Source organism: Humulus lupulus, chromosome 8 (assembly GCF_963169125.1).
Source record: "Humulus lupulus chromosome 8, drHumLupu1.1, whole genome shotgun sequence".
NCBI classification, from domain to species: domain Eukaryota; kingdom Viridiplantae; phylum Streptophyta; class Magnoliopsida; order Rosales; family Cannabaceae; genus Humulus; species Humulus lupulus.
Window position 1 is genome coordinate 173,884,631 of NC_084800.1, and position 14,570 is coordinate 173,899,200.

General features: G+C 43.6%; 1 protein-coding gene across 1 annotated transcript; it reads right to left on the reverse strand.

The window, feature by feature from the left end:
* Positions 1 to 221: 221 nt before the first annotated feature.
* LOC133796269 (uncharacterized) lies at positions 222 to 1,701 on the reverse strand. The gene is made up of 4 exons (XM_062233743.1): positions 1,034 to 1,701; positions 690 to 939; positions 365 to 583; positions 222 to 275 (listed from the first exon to the last, which is right to left on the reverse strand). The coding sequence occupies exons 1-4, from the start codon at positions 1,699 to 1,701 to the stop codon at positions 222 to 224; spliced, it is 1,191 nt and encodes a 396-aa protein (XP_062089727.1).
* Positions 1,702 to 14,570: the final 12,869 nt, after the last annotated feature.

The window sequence follows — 14,570 nt, forward strand, 5'->3', positions numbered from 1 at the left end:
AGATTGAGTAAGATGAGTCCTTTAAACAAACCATAACGCATTTAATAAACTGACCCGGGAAGCAGAAGGCTAAAAGGATATCCTCCAAAAATTTCCAATCGATTGTATCATAAGCCTTGCTTAGATCAACTTTCATCACACATCTAGGGGAGATATGCTTCCTCTGGTAACCTTTAATAATATCTTGAAAAATAAGGATATTATGAGCCAACAGTCTATCCCTAACAAAAGCTCCTTGATTTTGGTGGATTATCAAAGGAAGGATCATATTCAATCTACCACATAGCATTTTTGAAATACATTTATAAAATGTATTACAACAAGCTATGGGCCTATAATCCACAACCTTAGTAGGATTCTCTACCTTTGGAATCAAAGAAAGCATTGCATTATTGAGGCCTTTAGGCAATGATCCCTGATGAAAGAAACCCAAAATAGCATCTGAAATATCATCTCCTATCTCTTTCCACATTACTTTGAAAAATCTCGAACCATATCCATCTGGACTCAGGCTCTTAATTGAACTAATACTGAACATAGCATTTTTAACATCCTTCTTAGTGAAAGGCTTTGTTAATTCCAGCTGTTGATTTAAGGATAAGATGCTACCATGAATAAAACACTCCTTTTGAGTAGGACCCGAAGCCTTACTTTTGACTACCCAAGATACTCTGAAAATGATGTAAGACGTGAGCCACTACATCCTCAAACTTCTCATTAATCTGTCCAGCATCAGTAAAAAATGAAGTTATTCGATTTGACTCCTTTCTTTGTTTCAAACAAGCATGAAAATAGGCTATATCATCATCTCCAAACCTAAGCCAGTTGACTTTGCTCCTCTGCCGAAGATAACTATCATAGTATCTGGTTTGCTGAACCAAGTTTTCAAAAGAATTCTGCTCCTCAGTTTGAAACTCAGCTGTAAGCCTCTTTGGCAATCTGAAACTTGTGCTCAACATCACCAATCTCCCGTTTATTAAACTGTCTTAGGACATGTGTTAGTCTCCTCAGCTTCCTCATAATTCCTTCTAACCCATGAGCAGATATAGACTTGTTCCAACTCTGCATATCTGCATCTTTGAAACCTTCATGCTCTGTCCACATGTTGAAGAACCGAAAAGATTTAAAACCAGTGTTCACATCTGACATTGCCTTAACAATACAAAAACAATGATCATATATTATATCCCATTTTATTAAAGCTATCGAATCAGGAAAGAGATCCATCCAATCTTCATTCTTAAGAATACGGTCCAATTTAGAGAAAATTTGAGCCCCATCAGCTTGGTTATTGGTCCAAGTGTAATGAGAACCAATAGACCGAAGCTCATCAACCAATCCCATAGATTTCCACCTTTGAGCATCTGCCATTTCTGCAACAGAAACAGTACGACCTCCTAGCCTATCATCAAACTCAAACACTGAGTTAATGTCCCCTGCCACTAGCCATGGTGTAACTGGGAAGGTCAGACAAGATAAGTCATTCCATAACTGAATCCTCTCCTGAATCGTGTTTCTACCATACACAAATGTCACACAGAATTCCCTACTCGAACGTAACTCTTTAACATAAGCATGTATATATTGGTCACTATCTTGCAAAACTTCCACTGACAAAATACTACACTGCCATACCAACAAAATTCTACCCTCATTAGCAGTCCCTTTATAAAAGCTCCATCCATCAAATTGTCTAACCATCATCTCCTTCAGTTTAGCACCCCTTAATTTGGTCTCAAGAAAAGCACCTAAACCAATTTTATTTAGCCTACAGAAAGCACTGAGGGATCTCTGTTTTTCCCTCTTATTTAAGCCTCAAACATTCCAGCTAAGAATGTTGAACTCCCCCATTTAACTTCTTTTCTGTAGTGAAAGCCAGTTTAGCAACCTCCAGTCTCTTATCTTGTAAAACACTAAAAGTGTTCCTCAACTTATTCAGAGCATTAGTAGCTAAGTGCTTCATCCCACCAAGTTTTTTAGGCGTGATCCAATCCACCTCTTGAGCTTCATTAATGTCACTTTTCTCCTTGCCCCTAGCTACCTGAATATTTTTGGACACTTGACCAATATCTACATCAGAAGAACCTGTTTTCAAAGGAACATCAGTACTCTCCTTAGAATCCTCTTTCTGTTTATCCTTGGTTAAATCCTCAGCAGCTAACCCTGAATTAATTGTGACAGTAGTCAGCTCAGAAGAATTGTCCTTATTTTCTCCTTCAGATTTCCTTTCTTTCGGTCTCCAAACCTCACCCTTTTTCCTGTTACACAAAGCCTCAGTATGACCATAAACTCTACAATGCTTACACTGTGTTGGCAGCCATTCAAACTCCACAAATTGTTCCATTAATTAATCTCTTTCATTCAAAAATTGAATAGACTTAGGAATCTCATCTGCTATTTCAATCTCCACTAACACCCTAGCAAATTGCATCATGGAGCGATCCTTTGTTACCTTGTCAACAAGCACTGGTTTCCCAAGAGTACCCACCAATGCACTCAAACATTTAGTACCCCAGTATTGTAGCCCCAAACCAGGTAATCTCACCCAAACAGGAACATATTTTACTAACCTCATATGAGCTAAGTCAGTGGTCCACGGTCTCACAATGACTGGCTTCCTATCAAAATGAATAACACCAGCTTCTAACACCAAATCTCTGGTAACTTCATCTCTGAATTTAATAAGTGTATACCCCGCATTTAATCTTGCAATCCTCTCAATACCAAGCTTACCCACATTCTCTTTATAATTAATAAATTTAACACCAATTTTTCATAATTAATAAATTACCCAATATTCTCTTTTCTTCTCTAAATTGCACAACTCTGTAAAATTCTCTAATATTGACACAGTCAAATTTGAAAATCCTAATTGATAATTAAATCAATTAGTTGAGACATTCTAGATGATTTAATCAAATGTGATGCGGAGACTATGGATCCTTAAAATCAAGCTCCAATATATATATATGTATTATATTAAATTTATTTATTTAATTAATAAGGATTTATATATTTGATTAATTAATTGATTATGTTAATAGGTGTTCTTGATTTTTTTTTTTCAGTTTCTAATTTAATAATTATAATTTTTATTAAGTAAAATATATTTATTATTAATTTTAAATTTTAAAATCAATTAAAATAATTTTATTGATGACTAGATCTCTAGTTATGACGTGGAAGAATAACATACAACCATGTAGATTCATGCTAGCACGTAAATGAGAAAAACAGACCGGACTTTGAATTTGCTAACAGAACGATGGTTTGCCATATTTACCCACTGTTATCCCCGTTTCCTACCGTGGGCCCGGGACCGCGTTCTAGGCCCACTAACTGCCCAATTGAGGTTGGGCCCAGTCCAGGCCCGTTTGGAAAGGAGCAGGGTGGATATCGACAGCCCAATTCTGGGCGAGGCCCAGAAGGCGTCCGGGAAGTATTGTCCGGGACGGTCATCCGGGAGACGGTTCAACTGGCTGGGGATAACAGTCGGGATCGGTACGAACGGTCCCAAAGCCTGGTAAACGATTCGGGATCCTGGTGGATGATCCAGACTTATGGTAAACGGAGAGGGACAGAGGTAAACGGACCCGGGTCGAGTCCCCAAGGTTGGCAGGATAAAGCATCCATGACCCTGACTCCGCCCTATGAAGCGTGGGAGTTGTCCCCGCGTTACGGTTTGGGCTGGCCCAATGGGCTCAAGTTAGCATTTTTCTTTGATGTTTTAATTCTTCTGTATTGGGCTTCCGATAGAGAAGCCAGCAATATTTATACCTTTATTGGGCCCGGGTCAGCCTGGCCCACGCCTAGTGCTCCTGTGAACCTATAAATGCATGTAACAAAGCACTGGAGAAGGGACTCTGGGAAGCGTGTATACTGTTACTCTACTAAAACTGAGAGAAAACTCCATTGTTGTAGACTCTCTAAGTTCTAATACAACTGTCTCGTGGACTAAAGCTCGTTAACGCCCCAACCACGTAAAAATCTTGCTTATAACCTCTAACCCTTTCTCTTAATCTCTCTTATCTTTTATTATTACAGTTTCTGAAAATCTTGGTAAACAATTTGGTGCTTTCATTGAGAGCCTAAGAAAGCTAGTGTTGACATCAAGCCTCTACAACAATGGTGAATACAAGACACACAACTTTTGACCCTACTAACCCAGAACAGGGCAATGGAGAGCCACTGCCCACCCAACCTCTTCCTCAAAGTCCACCTGAGGACGCTCCTCATCAGACGTCCCACCCTGACGAGTCACAAGACTACGAAGGTGGAACGGAGTACGAGGAGGACTATTACGAGGACTATTCAGTTGATTAGTATGCAGATCTCTATGTGAGAGAGATCATGCACCTTCATAAAGCGCCTAGGTCGATCGTGTCAGATCGGGACCCCACTCTTACTTCCAAGTTCTAGGGAAGTTTACAGAAGGCCATGGGAACACAATTGAAGTTCAGTACTGCTTATCATCCTCAGACAGATGGGAAATCTGAGAGGACGATCCAGATATTGGAAGACATGCTGTGAGCATGTGTGCTGGACTATGGTGGATCTTGGAGAAAGTATCTACCTTTGATAGAGTTTTCCTACAACAACAGTTATCAGTCAACCATTGGAGTTGCACCTTATGAGATGCTGTATGGTAGGAAGTGCATATCTCCCATTCATTGGGATGAGACAGGTGAAAGGAGATAGTTGGGTCCTGAGGCAGTTCAGAGGACCATTGAGAAGATTAGAGCTCGGATGCTTGCTTCTCAGAGTAGACAGAAGAGCTATGCAGATCCCAAATGTAGGACCGTGGAGTTCCAAGTGGGAGACTACGTCTTCCTTAGAGTCTCGCCATGGAAAGGGGTGAGGAGGTTTGGGAAGAAGGGTAAGCTGAGCCCTAGGTTTGTAGGTCCATTTGAGATCCTAGAGAGGATTGGTCAGGTAGCCTACAGGTTGGCTTTGCCACCGACGTTGTCAGCGGTGCATAATGTGTTTCATGTTTCTGCTCTTCGGAGGTATGTATCTGATGTGAATCATATTTTGAGTTATGAAGATCTAGAGCTTGAGGCAGATCTCTCCTCTGAGGAGCAGCCAGTCTAGATACTTGACAGAAAGGATAAGGTCCTCAAGAATAAGATAATACCTTTGGTTAAGGTATTGTGGAGGAACAACAAGGTCTGGGAAGCGACCTGGGAGCTGGAATCAGATATGCAGAGTCAGTATCCCGAGCTATTCAGGGAAATTTCTAGGATGAAATTTCTGTAAGGAGGGGATAGTTGTAATGCCCTGAAATCCCTAACGCGGTTTAATGGCTGGATTAGTAGGCCGGGAAGGCCATAATTGTTAATTATGCCATTAAGTGATTATATATGCATGTTTATATGAATTATATTATAATATGATGTTAAATTCATGCGTGTGGGTCCACATTTGATTATTTGGACATTTTGGTAATTTGGCCCGTGGAGGGCATATTTGTGTATCTTTGTGCATATTGTGAGTAATGGATGAGATTCCATTATTATGAAGATATATTTGAGCTATTCAGCATGAGATGGTCTTGTTATCCAAAAAACAGGCACGAGTGACGTGGCAGACACCTGGCAGAAGGACTGTTCGACCATCGACCAATGAGATTCCCTTGACGAAACATTTGAAGCTTATATACGATCAGCCTGGTCGTATACTCCATATATTTAGAGATAATTTTGTACAATTGTAATCATTTCCAAGATTATCTCCCATGATCCATGATGATCTGATTATTTAGGAAAGAATATATGTAACTGATTCATGTAATCCTCCTTGAGCCTATAAATAGATAGAAATAGCTTAAGGAATGGACTTTTGGCTAATTTAAGTTTACATTTCACAAGAGAATTAAGGCAATTATCTTACGATTGTATTATTCATCTCTCTTGGGTCTGTGAAACTCAGAGAACCCTAGTTCTTTGATCACTCCTTTGAGAACCGATATCAATAATAACTTAAGTGGACGTAGGTCATTACCAGTTCTTGGGGCCGAACCACTATAACTTTGTGTGTCGTTTATTGTTTTTTGCCATTAGATCTATTTCAAAAAATCTAGTCACATCAAGCATTTGACTTCGTGTCAGTTGACCAAATTAAGGGTCAACATTTTGGTGCTTTCATTGAGAGCTTGATACGAGATCTTGAAGCATTAATGGCGAAAACAACAAAGAAGACTGGGCAGGCGGCTGGTGCTGCACCATCTCAACTGCCTCCTCCCCCAAACATGGCTGAAAATGAGCCACACTTGGAATTTGATGAGGAGGAACTGGACTTCGAGACGTTAAGAAATACCCTGGGGGTATTACAAGATGAACTGGCCAATCTGTTGGCTAGTCAAGAAAGTGCTGTAGAGATTATGGCACGGCAACAGCATGAGATAGAGCGACAGCGCTAGGAGCTAAGTGAAAGATAGGCGGAGATGGACCGTCGTCAGAGGGAGGCCATGGCAGCCCTCGAAGCAGCCCTGTAGTTGGCTAGGAATCAGGCTGCACCTGCCTCACAGCCTGATCAACCCTCAAATGGGCCACCCCAAAGGGGTCCCAATCCTAGCCCTCCAATCCAGCCGACGAGCCCTCAAAGGCCCGAGCAGCCACCAATGCCTTAGGATGATGTCCCACCAAGGGATCTTGAGATGCAACCTCCATCCCAGGCTGGTCGTGGCAATCCCCCATAGCCAAGGTAGAATAGGGTCGGGCAGCAGCCCCGTATTCCTAGACGTCATAGGGGTGAAGAGCCGAACCCACCGAGCAGGGGGCAGCGTCCTTCTGGCAACAGAAGGAACTTAGAGATAAGCTCTGCGGTCCGGGGCCCCCCACGGCATGATAATGCATGGGGACCTACCGACCAACGCAAGCCACTCTCTAACGCTCGGGAAGTTCCAGCCCGAGGGGCAACTGAGGGGACAATCGATCCCACCATAGCCAATCTAGATTCAAAGATGGCCATTGTTACAATGAGGCCGACGTCGGACAAATGAAGAGAGAGGTGGAGGCAGAAGCCCACCACCTAGAGGAGACCAACAGGAGAGACGTAACGCTAGGGGGCAGCCCAGACAAAATAACGTCTTTTACCGGCTTGGAGCAAATGAGCAGCAGCGAAGAGATGAAGACTTAAGGGATGTACTCAACGACCGTCGCGAACGACATGATGAATACATCCCCCCAGCAGCTGAGGCCCCGATGATTCCTGAAGCCGTGCAAGCTCAGATAGATGCCCTGAACCAAGCAGTACAACAGCTGGTCAGGGGAAGGACGTCTGACATCGAGTACGATAGGAGAAGGGGCACTCCTTTCGTTCAGAGGATAGCTGTGGCAGAAACTCCCAACAAGTTTAAAATGCCCACACTTCCAAACTTTGATGGGTATGGTGATCCAGTATCTCATGTCAACAAGTTTGAGATACAGATGGACATTCAGAAAGTGTTCGAAGACGCTCGGTGCAGGATCTTTCTTGCAACACTTTCTGATGCTGCACAGGAGTGGTTTTTCAAATTCCCTCCTGCAAGTATTGTTTCTTGGGAGATGTTCATAAAGGAGTTTTATGGACAATTCTATGCGGGTCGTGTGCACCCAACTGAGGTGAACCAGCTGGTTGAGATACGCCAGCAAGAAGGAGAACCACTGAAAGATTACGTCCAACGTTTTATGCGAGCAACTGCTGGAGCTAAAACAGTGGGAGATGAGGGCAAGATGATGGCCCTAACTACAGGAGTTAGGCATCGTACGCCTTTGTGGAGTAGCCTCAGAAAGCATTGGGTTAAGACTACCCAAGAATTCTTGGATCGAGCTGATCGATACATCAAGCTCGAGGATGCCATTGCCAGCGAGGGAAAGCCCCGAGTCAAAGATAAGGGGATTGAAGACCCTACCAAAGCCACCAATGGGTCAAAACCCAATGGCAACGGTAAAGGCAACGGGAACAGCAATGGCAACATCAAAAATGGGGGGAAGAGACCCCATAATGAACCTTCCACCTCCGAGAGTAAACACGCTAAGGGAAACTGTTATGAGCCACGGTTCACTAACTACACTGCCCTTGTCGAGTCTCGAGCAGAGGTATATCAGGCCACAAGTTCCAGTGTGCCTTATAAGAGACCCGTTGCCATTCGAAAGGATATTTCAAAAAGAGATACCACCAAGTTCTGTCATTTCCATAACGACTACGGACACGATACTAACGAATGCAACCAGTTGAAAGATGAAATCGAGTTCCTTATCAGACAAGGAAACTTGAGGAGATATGTATGGGCCTCGGGAACTTCCCAACGAGAGGCTCCAGGTGGCAACGACCAGGCGCCTGCACGCCAACGCTCGCCACCTTTGCAGCCTGATCCTGTAGCTGGCACTTTGCTCACCATCTGCGGCGGCCCACACCTTGCGGGAAGCAGCAGAAATGCAAGGGAGCGATATGCTTGGACCCTACGCTACGACCAGGACATCGAGATGATGACTGTGGAGGACCGGGCATCAAAGAAGGCTCGGTCAGAGGACGGTGAAATAACCTTCTCTGATAACGACGCCCAGCATGTCCGGTTCCCGCATTCCGATCCGCTGGTCGTGGATGTTCAAATCGCCAACATGATGGTAAAGAGAGTGCTGGTCGATACAGGAAGTTCAGTAAACATCCTGTATAAATCTTCGCTGGAACGCATGAAGTTGTCTGTCAAGGCTTGGAGCCCTGCAACCAAACAATTTACGGCTTCTCTGGTGGAAGACTCGCTCCAACAGGGTCAATCAGACTTCCGGTAACAGTAGGTACAGCGCCCGCTACCAGGACATTACTCACTACTTTCATAGTAGTCAATTTTCCTTCGGCTTACAATGCTGTAATCGGAAGGCCCATACTAGTTGACCTTAGGGTCGTCACCTCAGTATGGCACTTGGCCATGAAATTCCCAACAGACGCAGGGGTAGGACGTGTGTTGGGAAATCAGAGGGAAGCAAGGGAGTGCTATAATGCCTCAATAACTAAGGCCAAGAAGGGAACGGTGAGGAGCACTCCTCCAGAGAGGTTGCAGATGGCCATTGATACACAAGCCCAATCAGGTGATGAAGTAACCAAATAGGGTGTTGCCCAAAGTGAGGATAGAGACTTAGATCCTCGCTTTGGGGATTTTGAGGAAGATGTTGGACCTGTCGAGGACCTTGAGGAGGTCCAGCTTGATGAAGAGTTTCCGACCAGGGTAGTAAAGGTCGGTAAAAATTTGGAAGTAACAACAAAGCACGCACTGGTGGAATTTTTAAGAAAGAAACAGGAAGTTTTCTCCTGGTCACATAAAGACATGATTGGGATAGATCCTGCAATCATCATCCATGTCTTGAACGTCGACAAAAGCTTTCCACCCGTACAACAGAAAAGAAGGCTGCTCGATAAAGACAGATTGAAAGCCTTAAAAGAAGAAGTTGAAAAACTGAAGGAGAATGGATTTATCAGGGTGGCGTTTTATCCATCGTGGGTCTCTAATCCAGTACTGGTTCCCAAGCCTAACGGCAAATGGCGAACCTATGTGGATTTCACAGACCTTAATAAAGCCTGCCCAAAGGATTGCTTCCCACTCCCAAGGATCGACCAGCTGGTCGATGCAACTGCAGGACATGAGATCCTCTCTTTCATGGATGCATACTCAGGATACAATCAAATCAGTATGCATCCTCTTGATGAGGATCACACTAGCTTTCGGACCAATACAGGGTTATACTGTTATAAAGTAATGCCCTTCGGATTGAAAAATGCTGGTGCGACTTACCAGGGACTAGTCAACCACATGTTTAAGGAGTTGATCTGAGTAAACATGGAGGTGCACGTGGACGACATGCTCGTGAAGTCGAAAAGGGTAGAAGGACATGTAAAGGATTTATAGGAGTGTTTCAACGTCTTGAATAAATTTCAAATGAAGCTAAATCCTCTCAAGTGTTCCTTCGGAGTAGGATCAGGGACATTTTTGGGGTTCATTGTCAATTCGAGGGGGATCGAAGCCAACCCTGAAAATATCAAAGCCCTGATCGATATGAAATCGCCGGTGAAAATCAAAGATGTGCAAAGTTTGACTGGAAGGATTGCTGCACTCAGTAGATTCATTTCAAAGTCGACGGATAAATGCGTCCCATTCTTTAATCTACTTAGAGGCAACAAGAAGTTCGAATGTACTGGAGACTGCGAATAGGCTTTCCAAGCCTTAAAAGCCCACATGGCACAGCCTCCTGTCTTATCAAAGCCTATAGATGGAGAAACTTTGTTCATTTACCTGGCGATCACCGAATATGCTGCTAGTGCGGTGCTAGTAAGAGAAGAAGAAGGCGTACAAAAGGCAGTGTATTATGTAAGCAAGATGTTAATCGGGGCTGAATTGAGGTATCCTCCCATTGAAAGAATAGCCTATTGCTTAATTTTGGCCTCAAGGAAGTTACGTCCTTACTTCCAAGCCCATCCCATCACAATCTTAACTGACCAGCCCCTTCGGCAAGTTCTACAAAAACCAGAAGCTGCTGGACGTCTGTTGAAATGGGCGGTCGAACTCGGGCAGTTCGATATGACATATTCTCTGCGAGTAGAAGTAAAAGGAAAAGTCTTGGTTGACTTCATCTCCGAATTTACTGAACTCACAGACAACGAGCAGTGCAAAAAACCTAGTGCGCCTGAGCTCCAAGTTGAAGCTCCTTCGTGGAAGTTATTCACGGACGGATCGTCCAACAAATCTCACGCAGGAGCATGAGTGATATTGATAATGCCAGAAAGGCATCGATTTCACTGCGCTATTAGGTTCGATTTCACCACTTCAAACAATGAAGCTGAGTATGAAGCCCTACTCACTGGGCTAAGGTTGGCCAAAGACATGAGTATAAAGGTGCTGGATATTTACAGTGATTCACAGCTGGTGGTGAATCATGTCTTGGGGGAGTATCAAGCACGAGGTCTGAAAATGGTGGCCTATCTGAACAAAACCAAAGATCTGTTGGCACAGTTTGAGAAATATACCCTCCAGCAAATACCTCGAGATCAGAATTCAAACGCAGATGCCTTAGCCAAACTCGCGAGTGCGAAAGATGCTGACACTTTAAATATAGTGCCTGTGGAGCATCTACGCGAGCCGAGCATACGAGTAGATGAAGCCAGTATGGAGGTACGGTTAGAAGATACATGGATGGCACTGTACTTGAAGTATCTCACTAGTGATGTACTACCATCAGATAGACACAAAGCCATGACTCTTCAGAGAGAGGCTGCTAGATACATACTAGTTGATGGTGTTCTATACCGAAGAGGATACTCCATGCCACTGCTAAGATGTATTACACCAGAAAAGGCTAAAGAGCTGATGAAGGAGGTACATGAAGGCTTCTGTGGAGATCATGCTGAGGGGCATAGCTTATCGAAGAAGACTCTGAGGCAAGGTTATTTCTGGCCGACTATGAACGAAGACTCAATGGAGTTTGTGCGAAAATGTGATAAGTGTCTGAGGTTTTCCAAGATCCCACGCGCAGCTCCTAATGAGTTAAAGCAGATGCAAAGTCCATGGCCCTTCGCAGTATGGGGTATCGATTTAATTGGGTCCTTGCCAACAGGAAAAGGTGGAGTAAAATATGCAGTTGTAGCAGTCGACTACTTCACCAAATGGGCCGAAGTTGAGCCACACACTACCATAACGACAAAGAAAGTGCTTGACTTTGTCATCAAGAACATTGTTTGTCGATATGGATTACCCCAAAATATCGTCTCAGATAACGACACCCAGTTCGACAGTGACCTATTCAAAGACTTCTGCGAGAGGCATGGAATCATCAAGAGCTTTTCTTCAGTTGCGCATCCACAAGAAAATGGGCAAGTCAAAGCGGTAAATAAGACACTAAAGGATACCCTAAAAAAAAGGCTCGAGGAAGCTAAAGGAGCATGGCCAGAATAGCTGCCTGAAGTACTCTGGTCGTATAGAACTTCTCATCGAACAGCAACAGGTCATACCCCATTTTCCTTAGTATACGAGTATGAAGCCATGTTGCCAGTCGAGTTAGATTAGCCCTCACATTGAAGAATCACATACGACCAAGACCAAAATGGCCAACTGTTGATGGAGTCCCTAGACTTGATTGAGGAGAAACGAGAAAAAGCCCAACTCCGAGTAGCTGCGTACCAGCAAAAAGTCGCCCAGTATTTTAACTCTAAAGTGAAAGAAAGAAAGTTCAGCATTAGAGACTTAGTACTTCGAAGAGTTTTCTTAAACACCCACGACCCGACTGCTGGAGTACTCGGACCAAACTGGGAAGGACCTTACGAGATTGAAGAAGTCCTTCATCCAGGCACATACAAACTTCCACGCTTAAATGGAGATCTTGTTCTGCGCTATTGGAACGGAGAACACCTGCACAAGTATTATCAGTAAACAGTCCTTCTTAAAGGACTGACTTGTATTAATTTTTACTTTTTACAAGTTTTGAAAAAGGGTTAGTCATGTTGTATGACTAATCGCTTATAAGTGTAAGATCTTTTAAAGATCACTCGTAAAGACATGCTTAGTCCATTTTAATACGAGAATTATAAGGGACTGTGCGCAGCCAGTCATTCTTGCAAAATTTTGTAAATTTTTTTACAAGTATTTGTTCATTACGTGTGTTGTTTTGCTGTATTATAAGTTTTACATTTTATACCGAGCAGTAATGTTCGTACAGGTCGTGGTCAAGGCAAGTGACCAAGGACCTAAAGCTCCTTAGTCACTTGGGGGGCATATAAGGTACATCGATAGCAAAGCATACCAAGAGGTATGTAAACACATGAACAAAATAAGTGAAAGCATGCTACGGTACTTAGAGTATTTTTCAAAATTTATATTTTGTTAAATCAAGCCAAAGTACTATGCTAAGTTCGCTCATGCGAACAGATGTTATAATAAGCAGAAATATTATAATATCAAAGAGAATTCTTTTACACCGCAAGCAGTACTTCTTGGATGTAATTATTCAAAAGTAAAAGTAAAATAAGCTGCCCGTGCAGCAAAATCAAATAAAAAATAAATTGTCTTTACAATACGACCTGTGGGTCGTGTAGTTGAGATAAAAGAAAATACATTTTAAGCTTGAGTAGTAGGAGGATCCTGAGGAGTATTCTGATCGACCACGTCTCCTGCAGCCTCACTTCCCTCCACTCCAGCGGCCAACAGAATGTCTGGGGAAGCAGGGATCCTGGCTCTTTCTTCAGCAGTCAAACGAGCAGTGTAACAGGCTATCTCAGCCTTCCTGGCGGTAGTTGAAATTGGTACTTTGGTTGTGTTTCCAAAAATCATAGAAACACCGAAGTGTCGCGTTCTTGTACCTTTCCAGGTCCTTGGCATTTGTAAGCTTAAGCTGCTCCACCTGGCTCTTAAGGACAGCAATGGTCGCGTCCTTGGCAAGATGCTCCTCCTTAAGTTTTTTGACTTCACGCCATTGGATTCGGCTAGCATCCTGGTAGTCATCCCTCTACTTTCTGGTATTTTCCAGAGAAGCTTTCTTTTCTGCCAGCTCCGCGACCAAGGAATCCTTCTGCTGGGTGATCACCTCCAGATCCCCAGTATGCCGAGCCTCCGCGGCTTGAAGCTCCTCAATAAGCTTCACCTGAGACTGCTCGATGCTTGCACCCGCACGGACACGAGCATCAGTCATTGTCAGCATGGCCTGCAAACAAAGAATAAGAGTTAGGCAAACTGAAAAGAAGAAAAAATTAAGACTATAATCACAAAAGAGGGAAAATAGTTCATACACTGGCCACTTCATTAAGAGCCCTGTTGAGGATCTGGTTGACCCCCATGTTTTCAGCCTCAGCCATTGCCTCCCTGCAACGGTCATGCTTAAGGATATGGGCAAGGCAATCCTTAGCTGATCGTAGAGAGCAGCTCGAAAGTTTGGCCCCAGGAAGTTTGGCTTGCTGGGCCTGTTCGTTTGGAGCCACGGACGAAGGATTTTTGGCAGCAGGAGGGATCTCCTTCTCAGCATGAGCAGAAGGTTGGGCAGATGGTTGGTTAGAGGGCCCATCCTTTGGAGGATCAGCTGCTCGACTCTTCTTGGCTGGAGGTACTTGGCTGGACTCACCATCGTGTTTCTTGGCCGATTTCCTCCTTCGGAGAGGAACCTCTTCCTCCTTCTGAGTGTTATACAAGTCGAAAACGTTTGCGGAGGCCATTTCTGCAGAAACAGATAAATATGCAGACAGTAAGCAAAAATTAGATGACAAGTTATGGCACATTAGAAAAAAAGATAAAGAAAATTGCAAAGACCAATACCCGAGCTATTACTACTTGTCGCTACACTATTGACTCTACTAGTCATACACTCACTCTCTGGCATGAAGAAGTCTGGCCCTAGATTTGGAGTATATGTAAAATTTCCGTCCCCGTCAAATAAATGACAGATAATTGGCAAGTTATCTAAGAGTGAAATAACAATACCGTTTTCGTCTAAAGACTCATCTAAGTCTACGACAATCTCGACTGCCTTTTGTTTTCCCTTCCCTTGAGGGGCAGAAGGCCTTTCTGCAGAGGGAGTGCCAGTGGGTTCCCTGATCGTAACCCCAGTCGGTCTCCA

Coding starts and splice junctions, on each gene's coding strand:
- LOC133796269 (XM_062233743.1), bottom strand. CDS start 1,701: ATGGTTAGACAATTTGATGGATGGAGCTTTTATAAAGGGACTGCTAAT. Junction 940..1,033: donor AAGTCTATATCTGCTCATGG/GTTAGAAGGAAT, acceptor CACAAGTTTCAG/ATTGCCAAAGAGGCTTACAG. Junction 276..364: donor TGCTTTCTTTGATTCCAAAG/GTAGAGAATCCT, acceptor GCTATGTGGTAG/ATTGAATATGATCCTTCCTT.